This window comes from Priapulus caudatus, unplaced genomic scaffold (genome assembly GCF_000485595.1).
Source record: "Priapulus caudatus unplaced genomic scaffold, Priapulus_caudatus-5.0.1 Scaffold3005, whole genome shotgun sequence".
Taxonomy (NCBI): Eukaryota; Metazoa; Priapulida; class Priapulimorpha; order Priapulimorphida; family Priapulidae; genus Priapulus; species Priapulus caudatus.
In genome coordinates this window covers 635-18,650 of record NW_014580066.1, presented here as the reverse complement: position 1 = coordinate 18,650, position 18,016 = coordinate 635, and the positions used below count along the sequence as shown (strand labels likewise).

General features: G+C 44.9%; 1 protein-coding gene and 1 long non-coding RNA gene across 3 annotated transcripts; both read right to left on the bottom strand.

The window, feature by feature from the left end:
* Positions 1–255: 255 nt before the first annotated feature.
* LOC106819230 lies at positions 256–1,472 on the bottom strand. Of its 2 annotated transcripts, none has more exons than XR_001395380.1 (2): positions 767–1,472; positions 256–710 (listed from the first exon to the last, which is right to left on the bottom strand). It is a non-coding gene; the product is annotated as an uncharacterized LOC106819230 (long non-coding RNA). The 2 variants fall into 2 exon arrangements; XR_001395379.1 differs by having other exon boundaries at positions 256–682.
* A 217-nt stretch (positions 1,473–1,689) lies between these two features.
* Positions 1,690–16,819, bottom strand: LOC106819229 (organic cation transporter protein-like; the record flags this gene model as incomplete). Its single annotated transcript, XM_014823878.1, has 7 exons — positions 1,690–2,401; positions 4,147–4,219; positions 5,485–5,605; positions 8,877–8,962; positions 11,500–11,634; positions 15,524–15,787; positions 16,623–16,819. Coding segments are annotated over 7 exons (1,188 nt in total), but the record flags the coding sequence as incomplete, so codon positions are not given.
* Positions 16,820–18,016: the final 1,197 nt, after the last annotated feature.

Here is an 18,016-nt window from a genome sequence, read left to right as displayed (position 1 = left end):
GACGCCTTTTTAAATCATCTAAGCTGAAAACGCAACACTACTTATGTGTCGAGTTGTTAATGTTTAATAGAGTTAGAATATAATAGAAAGCTCCTAGTTAATGAAATCAAGCAATTTGTTCCAGGTTATATATTGCTATCGTTATTGTAGTGTCATCGTTATATTTAGTGTAACGAAAGTATATGCGGGCAAGGATTCACACGACATACTACGATGGAAACTTAACAGCTTGCTAAAGAAATGTGAATATAGATATATAGATATATATTACGTTGTATTTACTCAATAGAAATCGCGGGCGCGCACACACGTGTGTGCAAACACACGCACACATACACACAAAACGAGACAGAGAGCGCCACAGGTCATGATTGCGCGCAGCATGGCGTGCTATCCCTATAGTTGTCTGCTACTAGTACTCACTACGACGAATCACACAGCGTGCTGGAAGCTTCCTCATGTGTCTAACCCATGATCAGCGTTTACCACACCACGACTCTGTTAGTTCTTCACGAGCTCTCCTACTCGGTATCACACTTAACAGTTAGCTTCCCGCACGCACGCGTGCACATACGCGAGCGAGCAGGCACGCGTGCACATACGCGAGCGAGCACGCACGCGTGCATCTACGCGAGCGAGCAGGCACGCGTGCATCTACGTGAGCGAGCACGCACGCGTGCATCTACGTGAGCGAGCACGCACGCGTGCATCTACGTGAGCGAGCACGCACGCGTGCATCTACGTGAGCGAGCAGGCACGCGTGCACATACGCGAGCGAGCAGGCACGCGTGTACTAGCGCACTTAGATATGCATACTCACGACACACAAGACACAACACAAGCCATTATGGTATATACCCAATAAAAAACCGCAGTATGTAACAGATCTTTAATCCCTGAGTGCTTTCTATTTAATAACGTTTAATTCAGTATGGCAGTGTAATTTGCTTTCTCTTCTCTTGTGGAACAAGGCAGCGAACCATGAACGCACACAAATATAAATACAAAGACGTTCATAGACTAATATGTAGACCCGTGATTGCGTGCGTGCATGCGTGCGTATGTGAGATTGACTATTATACAATAGTTCCTCGCCTATAACGGCGGTTAGGTACTTTGCGACTGCGATTCCATACAATTCCCCAATAGACGGCTCTATGTCGCTATACACACGATTTCTGCTGCTGCCGAGCAACGCTTATAGTAATCTTATTTTAGTATACGTACGTACGTATATATATATATATATATATATATATATATATATATATATATATATGGGAATGCAGCAAAATGACAAGCATTGCATGTAGCACAGAACGGTCGATGCTACTTTGCCTATCACATTATGGTCTTCCGGAAATGATTCATGGATCATTACTTATCACGATCATGACTTATGACGACACACATAAATCCTGCGAGCAGTCCATTTTCCTACTGATCACCAAAACCGGCTCCACGCTGAATTTAGCTCAGCGGTATAAGGCGGCGCGGCCGCAGCGGGGGGTATGTCGGCTTGCGAGCCGACTCGACCTGAACTTTGGAAGGCAACTGCTGCAATTCACTCGCACTGCAGTGCTTCAGCGTCGTCGACTGCGACGGCGACTAGCTGCGACTGGCCGCACACTAGTTGCCTCGAAATAGAACAGTGGGCAACTGGGAGCAACTAGTCCAGCTGCCGATCGCTTCCAGTTGCTCGAAATCCAGTTGCTTCCAGTCGAGTCGGCTCGCAAGCCCGACATAAGTCCCCCTTTAGAGCACTTTCAATCACGCGTTAGGGAAACTGCCATAAATACCGACATGAGTCCTATGGCATGTGCTTTTATCACATGCTACATCTAGCCGCACAGTGGCAGCTCTCACTCTCTTAATGAACCAACCACGTCAGAGATTCATGTAGGTGAGTCACACATATTTACACACAATGCCCTGTTGCGTTTCCCTCCTGTAGCTCCTGTTTCACTTCCGTTTCGCTCAGGGATGGAATGCATCACCGCGACGAAAACTCGCGCGAAAATAACCTTAGAAAGTCGCTTCAAAAATCATCATGCGCGGCGCCACCAAAAACGTTCCCGGCAACCTCCGCTCACACGCTGCATTCCTCACGCTGGCTGGCAACTGCGACGCCGTTCTTTCCCTTCACCGTCACACCATCAACGCCCCCTGGTGGCACGCCGTTCCGCGTCGCTGCGTCGCACACGAGGCGCGCCTGCGCCGAGGTCACGTCCTTCGCGCTCGTGTCAAGGTCGTCCGACGGCGGGTCAAGGTCACCTTCGCAGTCGCTGAGTGTCTCGGGAAGGAGTCGGCGAGCTGTCTCCGGCAGCACCATGACCATCAGGGCTCCAGCAGCGGCGACGACGGCAAACAGCAGGTTCTGGAATGCCGGGTGGATGTCTCTCTGCAGGAGAACGTGGAGCAACGCAATGTATTAGCCAGCGAGCCGTGCAGCCGTGATTTGCACAGTCAGTTATGAAACTGCACAACGGAAAAAATTAAAAAAATTAAAAAAATTCTGGGAGACCCCCCCAATGAGAGGGAGAGGTTACTACCCCACCCGTGAACGCTTACGGCGGTCTTGGCTGAGACACACACAAAAATTGCACTCCCAAATATTATTCTGCACTCCGACAATACTCATTCCTGGCTAATACCCTGGAGCAACGATCACAACGACGATACAAGAATGTGAGGATGCAGAGACATTCCACCTTTCCATCCACGCAGGATAACTTTAGGATATTTAACACGCAGGATATTATTGCTAGGTCAGCCGAGGACTGTCCGAGAGTCCAATATAACTGCTAGACTGCAGCTTAGTCAGGATTCATCCGCGCTGCAATAGCACGTTCTAAAAGAGAATGCTTGGCAACGAAGTGCAGCAACGTCGCCATTTGTCAAGCAGGCATACAAAATCTTTACAAACCAGGGTTCATAGTAGTAAGCCACATGTTGAAATAAGGACTTATAAGACCCTTTCTGGAGGCCAAAATAAGACTTTTTTACGCGATTTCTGATAGATCACCGACTACTAAAGTACACTAATAATATTTATATACACAATTGCACATCAGATTTAATTGTTCCGTATTATATATACAACAATAATATAAAAAATAAGGACTATTAGGTACTTTTCTAAGATTTTACCAAAAATAAGTACTAATAAGGGCCCTTATTTTATTTTTGGCAAAATAAGTACTTATAAGACTTTGGAAGACCCGCTACGAACCCTGCAAACTGGTCTAGCTGAACCGACTCAGCAACAATATTTGAGGAGGCATGGTTATGTTGCTCAGATGGAACAACCGACCTATGCATCAGAACGCTACATAATCACACAGCCTTAGATGTTGTTGTTACACCAGACAAGCTAGAGGTTAGCACTTCATCGCCCGTTCACACGCCATTGTTGCCTTTGCAGCATTTTGTTATCTGGCATTCGCAATAGAACGGTCATGTCATCGCAAAAATCAATGGCTAGGGCGTCCTGACAACCACATGGTGTGACCACTTTCTTAATAGGCATTGTGATTTGAACCGTATCCGGACGACTACCCCCTGGACAACTACCCCCCCCCCCTCCCCGGACAATTAGCCCCCTAGGACAACTGCGACCCGGACAACTACCCCCTAGGGTTAGGGTTATAGGATTAGGGTTGTCCTAAGGGGGTAATTGTCCTAGGTGGGTAGTTATCCAGGTGGTAGTTGTCCTAGGGGGGTAATTGTCCGGGTGGTAGTTGTCCGGGGGTAGTTGTCCAGGGGGTAGTAGTCCTAGAATCGATTTCAACATCCTATCGCGACAACAATTCAGGAGAGCTGCCTGCCACTCGTCACGTGGATGGGTCAAATTAGCAGTTTCGGTAACAAGTCATCTTCGTGTGAGCATCCGTCATTTCGCCGTCAGATGCGCATCATTTCGCCAACAGCAATGTGATTTAGTGTGCAATATTGATTGCTGGTGAGTCAATGCTCGAACTAATGGCTAACGCCGTAAAATGAACACAGGAGGACCAAGGCTGAATCAACCGAGAAATACAGCATCCGCAAATCACTGCCCGACAATTAATTAATCGTAATTGTATAATTTTAATGGAAAATTTCAAACCGAGGTAAATTTAAATGAATTTAAACATAGGTAGTTACCAGATTGATGGTGTAGGGAGCAAGAACGGCTCCTATGCGTGCACTCAGACACGACATGCCGAGCCCACTGTTCCTAAAACACAACCACATCGTCAACGACACAATGAAACAAACGTTCACGACAAATCATGAGAAGCGTATCGATTGGACAATAACACCTAGGAGATTACGCTCTAATAATTACAATGTGATTTGTGCAACTATAAAAATACGATTTGCATGACTAATTACAACTGTAGGTCTTATTTGATCAATTACATATAAGTGGTTTGCATGACCAATTACAACAACTGGGTTTGCGATTACAATAATGATTCGTACAAAATATTCTGACAGGCTTGACAAAGAGGTGGGGAGAACATAGCGAGAGAACATACGCTAGACTATTCACTCCCCCCCAAGCAACGTCACAGCTATTAATTAGCTAGCTAGGGGAAGGGGCAATCACATAAAGACATGCGGCAAGAGCACTCACGCAACTAGGCCAATTACGAGTGCTCATTAGAAGGCAGTCAGGTGCACGGGGAGAGGGTGCACGGGGAGGGGGTGCACGGGGAAGCATTGCGCGGGAATTCAGTGCACGGGGGAGGGGGGATGCAATTATGTGAAGAACCACACAGGTGCAATCACATAAAGACATGCGGCAAGACCACTCACGCAACTAGGCCAATTACGAGTGCTCATTAGAAGGCAGTCGGGTGCACGGGGAGGGGGTGCACGGGGAGAGGGTGCACGGGGAAGCATTGCGTGGGAATGCAGTGCACGGGGAAGGGGGGATCCAATTATGTGAAGAACCACACAGGTGAAGATGCACAGCTGTGCACTATATGGCGGTACGTCATGATCAATGTGCGTGTGCGCAGCTGCACGCCGCGATCGATCACACGTAATTCACACAGAGCGCACGCAAATTAATGCCGAGTCATTCAGTCAGCTACTCCTCAACACAAGGGAAATATACTGCAGTGCTTCTACAACGACAGCAATAGATGGATGGAACTAAAGAGGAGGCATTCACAAGCACCAACATGCTCGCAAACGTGAACACTACACGGGTTTTTCACGATGCCAATTTATGGTATTGAGGTTTGGCAGGGTGGTACGAACTGACATCTATTCACATTTATAAGAGCGTACAACTGCTGTTGGCCACCTTCCCCTTTTCATCATATACTCCTGCTGCATACAGCTACTATGATTTGAACACTAATAACAACGTCGATGACTGTGATAGGCCCCCCTAAACTAAACTACCACTGGTTCTCACATTCAGATGGCTGAACTATGCAGTCAGGTAACACATTTGCTATGGGCTGTACAGATTTTTCATGAACTTACCTCACAACGGTGGGATACAACTCTGATGCCACCAGATAGATGGCGCTGAACGAAGCAGTGACACCAAACTTTCCGATCATCGTCAGGAGAGTAACGAGGTTAGAGAGGTCTGTGCCACTGGCTGTGAGAATAAACGAAACAAGTCATCGCAAATTAATCGTGCCGTTCCATGGCGTCCAGCAATAAAAAGTTGCCCAAAAAGTACAAGTCACTTGGGTCTCTAAGGAAACAAGTATTAGGGTTTCAGCTCATTGCATAAAGCGCAAAAGTTTAGGAATCGTGTTCGTGGGAATTTACGCTATTATGTACCATGAGCATGAAGATTCGGCGCAAATATTCTGTGAGAAAAACTTTTCCTAGCAGTTCCTAGCACGTATAGGTCGAATTAGTTTTTATGCTAGTCGTAAAAAAATTTATTGGAATCCTAGGAAACGGTAAACGAATTGTATTGGCATAACAGTAGCATTCAACCGTAATGATTCCACTCATTATAGAATGTTAAATATACAAAGTAAACTCTCGCATTTGTAGCGACCTTCATATGAAATGCTTGGGCTCAATATTATTCTTACTCGCCTTTGGTGACTGGGCACATTTTCATCACAGGCGTCTGCGAATGTTTGTAGCCGATGCAAACTGGGGGTAGGTTAGTACATACACTACCAACAAGCTGATGTTTAACGACTAATACGTACATAGGCAAACCTGTACATAGTCAGTCAGTCAGGGCAAAATAGCAAGAGTGCCATGTATAGACAGGTGTCTGTTCTATTCAGGTTGTTTCACCGTATAATGGTCACTGGAGGAAAAATGCCAAAGGTGTGATTTACAGAGGCGTTTGCTACCGTACATGGTTCGTCTCTACACGTACAATCATATACACTACTATCAGCAAGAGATGCAACACTAAAATTTCTACCTTAATTAACTGACCCACTGCCTGCGTGACGATGGAGGCACCCACTCGCTAATTTGTTTCCGCTAATTTGTGCTAATCCCACGACGATGACTAACTAGTACACGCGACACCGACTGTCACAGATCACTGATTAACCTCAAGCCCGTAATCTCCGTAGTAGGCGAGCGTGCAGAGCATAATGACCGAGCAGCCTACCCGAGTGCGGCGTGCGTTAGTTAAAGGTGCCTTCCCGGCCCCCCCACTCCGAGGTCGGAAGGACCGCATGCGCGTTCCCAAAATCTCCGGTAAAGGGGTATTTTTCGCGCGACAAAATCCGGCCCAAGAATTGTAAAAAAGGGGGTGTATTTGACTTTTCACCCGGAGATTTCTTTAAAAAAGGGGTGTTTTTCCTCTCTCTCTCTTTCATCTTGAATATCATAGAAAACTTTATCAAATCCTGGGATCAAATTCCTGAAATTCCTGCTAGTTTTGAAAGCTCATTCAGGATTATTTCATTTTGAAAAATAAAAATATTGCTCCCTAGTTCCCCTCGATCACTGAACTCTACACTACGTAGTGTAGACTGGTACCCGGTCGACAGTTCCACACGCTACACTAACGTCACTACGTCAGTGTAGCGAAGGATACGTACCGGAGTGAAGGTGGCGAACGGGTACCAGTCTATACGTAGTGTTCCAGATTTAGGGGGTTCTCCAAGACAGGAAAACCCCGCAAAAAGCCCGCGAAAGGGGGGATTTAGAAATTTTGGCAGTCCTGAGATAGGGGGGTGCTTTCAAAGGGAGGGAACGAGCATATGCGTACCCTAAATAACACTGAGTGGGGGGCCGGGCGTGCCTTCCCTCGAAATTTCAAGCGGCAAACATAAAATCAGGCAAAAATGAATTATTTTAACATTGCATGTTTGTACTTGCATATATATGTGTGATAGGTAAAAAAATGCCCGGGAATACGTTCATTCGAAGCTTTTAGACTAAAAAAGTTAAAGGGTCGGGTCGAATGTTTCCAACAGCGTTTACTTTTGCCGCTCTGCGCCGATGTTGTGACGTGTCACTTGTTGCCATGCGGTGTTGCCAAGCGCTGAAGGTCATGAAGGCTGCATGTGCTCATAGATATCATATAACACGTTATACGATATCTATGGCTGTGCTGGTTACGTGACCTGCGTCGACTCTTGTCACCATGATACAGAACCGCAGCGAAACGCGTTTTTTCGAGTTGTTTTTTCGTTGAGCGAATATAGGCTTGATACGTATTTTTACAGTTTTATTTTCAATGCTAACGTTCAGTTAAAGTGTAGCGAGTTATTTACTTACGTTTTTACAGTGGTTTGTCACAAAAATGCGTGCTCCGGGGAAAGCATCTTTAAGCTATGTGCCATATATGACATACTAGTTATAATCACCCATTTTACTATATGCAGATCCAACGACAACGTTACGACTTTAGCGACGACCGGGAACAAATTATCGGCTTCAATACTATAGTAAGTGTTATAAATAAGATGCGTATCATAGCACGGAATTCAGGGATGAGATTGGATAATTTAATATTCAGCTGAAATTTTAATTAGTAAACCGAAGAGCGAGCAATTACGCGAGGACCGTAGGTCATCGCCATGCTAGGGGGGTCCGGGAATTTTTTTAAAAGAATGGTGCAATTTGGTGCATTCTAAGCTATTCTGAACAAATTATAGGAGACTCTTGAATCACCTTTTCAAGTTGTCAAAAGGAACAAACGAACTATAATAGGAAATCAGGGGGCTGAAAATAGGGCAATTTTTTTTATTAAATGTCTAGACATAATGATATTTTTCTGTTTTCACCCGTCGCTTGCATTGTTTTACTCAGACATAAGCTGCCTTGCTGCGACGAGATTTGAATGAAAAAAACACAATGCGAATGGAACAATCAGTGCATAGTCATGTACACAACATGCACGCAGTAACATGTAAACCTGGCCCCCAGGCCAGGCATGGTCGTTACGTGATCAGCTACCTCAAACCCCTCTACTGCAGCCTGTGAACGAGGATTTTCTTTTCTGGTACGCAAAAACAGATACACTGTATACTTCGCTGTCAGCCTACTGTCTACACTCTACAGTCTACAGTCAGGTGCTGTTGAGGTTATATAATTTAAATTGTTACATTGTTACCCCCCTCCCAATTTTCTCAACGAATTTAGACGTTTCACAAAATCGACCCCTGGGACTGTCAAATCCGCGGATTTCCGCGGATCCGCGGAAGAATCTCATCCCTGGGAATTGTACGACGAACTGAAGAGTGTATCGTAAGAGAAGGATAGCGCTGGAGATAGAGTGGCATGGCGTGTGAGTTCTGCCGCTTGATCGTCACTCGAGTGAAACGCATGGAGAGTGGACGTAGAATGAACTGGGGGGTAAGTGGGCGTCGCGTGGCGATACGAGGCCAATACCAATAAACTAGAAGCATCGATCGTTAACGCGCGTGTCAACTCACCCGTGCTTTTCGGCAGGAACGGGACGAGGATGAGCGGGAGACCGGCGATGACGTAGAATGCGCACGACGGCTTCTTACGGCCAAACCTGAAAACGCACGACCTCGATTTTAATCTCGAACATAACATATATATACACACACACATACACACACACACACGCCGGCACGCACGCACAGGCACACATACAACGTACGCACACATACACATACATGTGTGCAGATACATACACACGCACATATATGCATGCTCGCTTGCAACCATCAACGCATGGCCGTACACACACACACATTCACTTAAAAAAAAAAAATTATTGCAGTCTTGGAACTGAGTGTGAAAACCCAGCCAGTTTTGATTTTATACATTTTCATTTTTACTTATAGTACAATCCATAGTACAACTTATAGTACAATCCATAGTACAACTTATAGTACAATCCATAGTACAACTTATAGTACAATCCATAGTACAACTTATAGTACAATCCATAAAAACGTGCCAGTCTAGCACAGAAGTTAACAGTCCTAGACTGGGGCACGGGCTGCTATTTCCAACACCTACTGTCTATTGCAGAGATGCCAACACATATTTGAAGCAATCTGTAGTTTCTGGCCATCAAATTAGTAGTTCGAGGTAGTGACCAAAAATGACAATAATTGGAAAAAAAAATATTTTGTTCGATCACAGTGAAATTCGTAGTTTGATACAAACTGGTCGTAGAATAGAAATAGAAAAGGAATAGAAATTCGTATAAAATCTGGATAAATCGCAGTGGTTGGCATCTCTGCTATTGTACTCCCCATTTTGCTACAATAGGTATTCAGGCAGAGCATCAGCAATAAGTGTCAGCACAGCTCGCAGCACGATAGATGTATAGGAGGCATACAACAGTATAAGCCTCCGCAAATTGTTCACCGTTGCACTATTTCGTCTCTATAAAAGGTTTTTTTTGCATTTTTTTTGCCGAAATTCGGCACTAGAGCGCAATAATTTGCATTACGCACGCAAGTTAGATGCCTCGTAGACGTCTAGAAAGCATTAGAAGTAAAATTGGTCTTGTCGTGTTGTTGTGTCATTCCGTCAGGTAGCATATAGCCACAGCGACCGGTTGGTCATTTTTGTGTTTGAAAAGTGTTCAGACAACTTTGCAGAAATTCGCATCATAGAGCTGGCAAAAGTTTCGAGCGGAGCATAGAGCATGAATCTGTAGTTATTTAACATGAATAAAGTGTATGTTGTGTAAGTGCAGTAACAGTGTGTGTATTACTGTGAATTTCTGTTCGATGCTTATTCAGGCCTGCTGCCTATGGCCACCATCTACTGTTGTTCACCAACTATAGTAGTACGCAGGCAGGAGGTAGCAATGCTGACATTACAGTACTTTAGTATAAGCTGCTGCGGTAGAGCAATTAATTAGAGGTAATTACGCGGATGTAATGCTGCAATTATCACAACGGCAACGACATGAAACGAGGGGTAATTACGAGCATAGAGGGTAGAAGCATCGCAAGTGGAACGCGGCTAATCGATTCACCACCTAGAGATGTTATGAAGAACTGCATACATGGGAAAAATTCATATATATATATATAATTCCTATAAAATATCTGCCTATATCATTATTGGCTCCACAGCACTATTTTAGTTTCGCACACAACTCAGAAACAAAGATTTTTTACCTAGCAGTTGCACTGCGTAATCAGCCAATCTTATCTTTGATCAACGTAGGTCACGAATAAATCGGGAAACTACATAATTGCAGACAAATTGGATGTCACCTATAAGCGGACTTTTTACTGATTACTCCGATACAACAATCACCACAAATTTGTGCTGTTATAGGCTATAAAACACCAGATGAACTGCAAACGTGCGCCTGCTAGTTCAGATTCACGATAATGGAATTTCCAAACGATCCCACAAAACACATGACATGTTAGCCTTAGATATATTTGGTGTTATGCAAGGAGTACCGGTAAGTATCATCAGGTCATGAGAAATCCTTGCTTTAAGTATATATATTTTGAACCCTGTAAGTTTAAACACGCAAGTTTGTTGGTACAGAAATCCTTCCCGTTGTGTATTGAGATTTACTAGCATCAACAATATCAGTTGGCATCTATATACAAAGATTGAGACCATCTATAGTCATCATGATGCAGCATATCAGGGTTTCCGCGTACCGCCGTTGTCAAATTTAACATCGCCGTTGTGAAAATGTATTTACTGATAAGTATATCCTGTATCTATATACCTAGCTATAAGTATATCAATACATCTTGTATTTGAATCCATCATGCGCATATTTTTTCCCCAAACTGGTCATTACCTCATTTGTCTAATTTCCCCTCAGAAGAAACCCTGCATATACTTAGCCAAAAAATGTTTGGATATTAGACAGTGTAATAATTCCTCGCTCACAGATGCCCTGACCATAATTAGAGGAAAAGCTCACTGAAGCAACTCAAACGCATTCTTAAAAAAACCGTTTCAACGCGGAATTCTGTGATCGCTCAACACGAAAGCATTCAAGTCGCCATGCCGAACCACACAATGTCACGACCGACGCGTCTGCCATCGCACGCGCGACAATCACCGAAATCGTCGGCCATCTTTGCAACGTACCGCTTGAGCAGGACGATGCAGGCGACGTAGGCTGGAACCTCGACGACGGCTGACCAGAAGAAGTTAAGGTGCTTGTTACCAGCGAGCACGTGTGTGCCGAGCGACAGCCCGTAGTAGACCATGCCATTTATCGCCCTGCAGAACGACGCGTAAACAACGACTCAGCGGCGCGCATACACGACGAGACGGCAAGGCGCGATGGACACAGTGACATGCCGTCATCGCACACCGCGCGGCGACGGCTAGCAAACGATTACCACCATCGATTGACCGAAAGATTCCCAAAGATCTGAAAATCACATCGCACATATTTTAAATCCGGCTGTTGCCCAGCGAGCGTCGCGACATCTAACCCTCATCCTGTCTGACAGAAAATGGAAGGTTAATTCATTCGCTGTGCACACCGCGTGCCGAGGTTGGCGAAAACACGTACTCCACAGGAAAATTCCATTTTTTCTGCAGAGCAGCATCTGCCGATTTCCTGGGAGAGAGCGATCTGTCAGACCGCCCTAATGGTCGCTTCGGAGACGACAGAAGGAGAATCGGTGTACCTACCGGCCGTCGCATCGTTGACACTCACACGCGGGACTGCGTGCGGGGCAAACACCGCGACGTTTCCTTTCCAGCCTCATCACATGAGAGCCGGGCGGGGCGGGCCACGCCCTGATGCCTTCTCTGCCGCTGATCCCGTACCTGTGATCTAGACCCGGCTCTGCGAATGGAAATAAGATGACAGAGGAGATCAGTGCCACACGGTGTTAGACCGACTATGTCGAGCAGAACAACGATACGTACCCGCTGCTCTCCGCAAGACGGCCCTTTTGCAAAAGAGACGTCGTCGATTGTTCCGGAACTTCTGGGGAAGCATCCCCCTCGCGGTGCAGAAATTGTACGGGGAAGGGGAGATGCAAGTCGTCTGACCAGAGTGCACAAAGGAACTAGAGGCTAAATAGGAATTTAAAGGCAAATTTAAGGTGATTTGCACGCCACACGTACATATGCAGGAGGCGCCTTCTAAGTTCTTCATGGTAACAACTAACCGCAAGTATGAAAGCAACCATCCACCGGACATACAGTCACTATTAAGCGACACAATGTCTCTTACTAGACAACAAACATTTGATAAGGGTTGCAACTGCTTCCGTAAAAGTCCAACTTCTTAGACAATAATTGACAAAAAAAAACACAGAGGAATTACACGTAATTAACAGGAAACACAGCATTGCCGTGACAGTTGTCTTCTCTCATACATTCGATGCACACACAGACATGACAGTGGAATAAACATCAGTTACACTCAAATTTCAAAACAAATGCTACCGACATACAACATACAAGACAATCATCATATTTTGAAGCGCATGCCGAACGCCAGCCACTTTCACTGGTTTGCAGCGAGTGTGTTACCGTAAAGATGGCAAGCAAGACATAAGCATGTACATAAACAGTGACGACTCCATGAACGAAAACAACAAAGGCCTCTTCTGCTGAGACATGCAGTAATATAAAGCATCTTCAACATAAGGAAATAAATCAAGGCAACGGTGTTTGGTATGCAACGATCATATCATATTGCCTACCGTCAACCCTATATCAGTGGCCACCGCTATGGAACAGTCATCAGTGTATAAATGACACTTGGCATTTCACATCTATAGATGGTATACCCGTCTATAAAGGGCACTCTTGGCATCTCTCGAGCGGCAGTTATACGTTAACACATTGATAGGATGTGACCTCTATATACCTATAGGATGCACAACGATCTATAAAGAACACTTTTGGCATTTTTCCTTGAGTGGCTTTTGTACTGGTTTGCCTGTGTGCGCATAAACCTATTTATATTAGTATGAATAGGTGCATAAATAAAAATAGGTTCATGATATATAACTGTCTGTGATGCTAACAACCTCTAGCAATAGCAGCAACAGCAGCTAGAAGACCAAAGCAATTATAAAGAAGCCATGCAGCTACTGCACATGCAACCACGCACACATACACACACTATGCACACATATAAGACATATTCAGTTATGCAAAACATGCTTATAATACAAGGGGTGTCCATAAGAAGCCAATTTAAGACCTTAGGTCAGATGAGTACATTATGTATGTAGTCTCTAATCGTCTTTTAAGTAAAGCTTCGTTCTTTCACTTATTAAAATAGCTAAAAAGATTATGCTTATTAAGCTATTAATAGCTTTTCAGTATATTATAGCATTTAATAGACTATTAATCAGTTTAAGTCCCCAGATTAAACTCTAATCACAATTACAAATGTAGTTATTATTTGTGCTTATTACTCCATTTTACAGTATATCATGTAAACATATCATGCACAAAAATTATATCTGAACATCTATCATATATGGATTGAAAAATATTTGTTCGTATCCAAAATTACAAAAAGCGTTTATTACCAAACCGGGAACTTTAGCTGGAACGTTCAACTTCTCAACCTTTAACCGTTAACGTTAACGTTTAACCGCTCAAAACGCCGCACTAATAAATTCGAAAAAAGTCACTCAGGCCAAAGTCCTTGACCATCATCTAGTAACATTAGGACAAGTGACGAGATATTCTAGCTGTTTGACAGACTTGAAATCCTTTTAAATTCAGGATCAGGATCGTAATGTTTATATCATGGTTACATCTGAATTTTCATCTTACTCTTTTGTTTGAACCCTACATATGGGGAAAAGCTAAAGTAGCAGCATTGCAAGGAGAGAAAATCAATGGGCCAGTGAAATTTGCCATTATAGTAACTATACGGCAGTAAATAAAAGATCATAAATCTGTCTAGTCCCAAGTAAGCGAACCCTGCCTAGAATTTCATCCCACTTAGTGCCAAAGAAGTGTGGCAAGTAGAACGATATGGCAACCTTTTTTACAGTGACCAAAAAAATTAAAATGCAGTGTATAAAACAAGAGCCGCAGAGCGTCTGGGCTCGTTTGAGGTCTGTTGCTACGGTTATAAACGTAACATTTAAGTCGTGCGTAGTGACACAGATATGCAGATACGCAGTTGCGTACACATCATTTTAGCAATCTTCTGCATTCTGCATACCTCCCAAATCCCATTGGTTGATACAAATCGAGTGCCTGAACCTCCTGTTTTATGGTGCATTGTGACACAAATCAATGTTTAACCCTCCTATTGAGGGTCAAAAGGTTATCCGACACTTACTCTTCGCATGTCAGCGGAAAGTACATTTCATGGTACTTTCAATAAAGCCATAAAAATGGTAGGTCACCGCTGAAACAAAAAAGTTTTTCAATCGCTCCGTCAGACCATGTCCTCAGAAAATGTCTAAAATCTGCCCTGTGACCTTTGACCTGTGACCTCCAATTTCGGCACAGTGATGGCTTTTCCTACCATGATGCTATACATCGACTATCACGAGCCTAGGTCGAGCCGTTTAGATTTGTGCCGCAATTCTGCATTTCCTCCCTATACCTTAAGTTACACCTTTTGTCAAGTTATATCTTTTACACCTCTTGACCTTTGAACTTTGACCCCCATCTTCGACATCCTAACTCGTTTTCGGATTACCCCCCCACGTCCCGACTTTCGAATCCGTACGCCGAGCTGTTTAGATTTGTGCCCAACTGTTGACGGACGGACGGACGGACGGACGCACGCACGCACGATCATGCAAATCTACAAGCTGCATCTGACTACGTCAGATGAGCTAAAAATCGTTCAATTCATCCCTAATAGAGATGTCATGAATGAAAACATTTCTGCATTACAGATACTAGAAAGAATCAGGTACCAAAGACTAGAAGCCAGCTACATACTATTAAAAAAAGAGCCACATCGACATTGATGCACTCATTGTCTCAAAGACAATGCACTCATTGTCTCACGTGAGCACTTTTACCATCAACGAGAACTCTACTGAAGAATGTACTACACGAAGAGATACTGCAAACACAGATATGAGAGACAATCGATTAACGTTAGTGCCGGGGAGCGAGTGGACGCATACAACGGTCACACGCGACTGCGCGGCATACCTACCACAGCGCGCAGCAGAGAAGAGCGTGCACACGGAGGTTCGGCGTCCGCAGAACGTCGAGGAACGTCTTTTTCCTCTCACGCTTCTCGCCACTGCCTCCTCCGTCGATGCGGCAGCAGGGGGAGGAGGGGGCGGAGGACGGAATGAGAGTGAGTGAGTGCGGGGGAAGTGTCGCCCCGTTCACGCGCCGCGCAGTCTCCAGGATGGCTTCAGCCTCACCCGCGCGATCGTGAGTGATGAGCCAGTGTAGAGACTCCGGCATCGTCCTGCGGGAAGATAACAGGCAAGCATCCGTAAACCGACGTGTTAGCACAGGAAAACAGGAAAGCATCCATAAACCGACGTTTGCACAGGAAAACAGGGAAGCATCCGTAAACCGACGTTAGCACAGGAAAACAGGAAAGCATCCGTAAACCGACGTTTGCACAGGAAAACAGGAAAGCATCCGTAAACCGACGTTTGCACAGGAAAACAGGAAAGCATCCGTAAACCGACGTTTGCACAGGAAAACAGGGAAGCATCCGTAAACCAATGTTTGCACAGGAAAACAGGGAAGCATCCGTAAACCGACGTTTGCACAGGAAAACAGGTAAGCATCCGTAAACCGACGCTCATACGTAATAGCACACAGGGGGAGTCTTGTGATTGGTGAAGATGGGACAAGCACCTGTGTAGGGTACTGGTACGGAGGTTAGACAATGAAACGTGTGAAACGACATGCATAAGTTCCTACGTATTTGACCTTCCTCATCATTAGCGTATTCCGTTAGCCATATGATGCAGTACGCCCACAAGCACAGACTGTACACGTACATAAACCCCATACCACAGTGCAATAAATTACTTTGGTACTTCTATTCAAGCTAACTTTTCAAGCATTTTTTAACTAATAAAGTTCAGTGGTATCTTACGTTTGGCTGTTACACCCTCAGATCGCAAATAGTGCAACAGTCGTTCCTCATCTAAATCTACTTCTATTTATAATGACACCAATCTTCCCAAAACTTCCGACCTTTTACAGAAACGGCCAAGACGACAAAACAAATTTGTGTCTAGTTTCCCAACGTTAACGAGCAGTAGCAGCTGTAGCAGTATACTCACCAGTACATGGCCAGAGAGAGCAGCATTGGCACGGAAATGATGAGATGTAGCATCCTCCAATCCTGAACGACATAGGCCAAGCCTGGCAGGGACATCAGACCCACGGACCAGGCAAAGTAGATGGCGTTGCCAGCAAAGGCGCGTTGTGCCGTGGGGAAGTACTCGCAGAGTAGGCAGTAGGCTGTCAGTGAGGCCCCCTGCAGGAAGGCGATACAGAATAGAAATCATAGAATGCAATACAATACAGAATAAACTAAATAATACAGAATACAATAAAATATAATACAACAAGACCACAAAAGAATATATGCTGCGTTCACACGAGGAGTTTAGTTGCGTTCACACGCTAAAATATACGCGGCTTGCTTAGCCACGGCTTGCTTAGCCGCGATTGCTCCGGCTTGCTTAGCGCGGAATCATATTCCGCGCCAACTAAGCCGCGTATATTCGGCACCACGCTGGCCGCGCGTATTGATTGTGCGTGTTGAACGATTGTTCGTGTTGTTCGCGCATTGTGAACGCATTGTTCGTCGTGCAATTGCGCAAATTGTGAGCCGCTCTAACCTAGACTGGCTACCCGTTCGCGCACGACGTAGTGTAGCGTGTGGCTGTCGGAACTCCGACGGTACCAGTCTATATTATCACCTAGCTAGCCTACACAGCCTCGCAATCTTCGGTATCTTCGTGTGAACTGCATTTTTACCAGAACTTAGCACCAACTAAGTACCGCGTACCGAGCGTAGGCCGTGTTACGTGTGCAACAGCAGCTAGTAGAATACACAGTGAATACAAACAGTCACAAATACACAACAATACAGTATACAGAATACAAATTTTTACAATATATATACAATACAGAGCACAGAATACAGAATACGATATAAAAACTTTTGCCAAAATACAACACCGAATACCATACAATAGTGAATACAAATAACAGAGCACAATATAAGTTATAACACAGAATATATAATAAATGAGAATGCAGAATACAAGAGGCAAATAAGCAATTTATTTTGTCGAACTACTATGACACCCTGAGCCCTGTTATGTACCCCCCCTGCTACATTTCAACGCACTCTGCTACAATGCACCCACCCTGCCCTACATGCACACCCCGCTGCTCTCAAGACAATGTCTAGCCCACACCCTGCTCTACATGTTACCCGCCAGCCTTCCCCAGCCTATGTCGCCTGCATCGTCCTGCTACAATGTACCCACCGCTACTGCCACCCACCCTGCTACATGTACCACCCCTTCGTTTCATAACAAAGTCGCACCCACCTGCTACATGTACCCACACCCTGCTACAGTGTTACCCACCCGCTACATGCACCCACCCTGGCTAGCTTATCGTACCCACCCTCGCTCATGCTACCACCCTGGGTACGCTT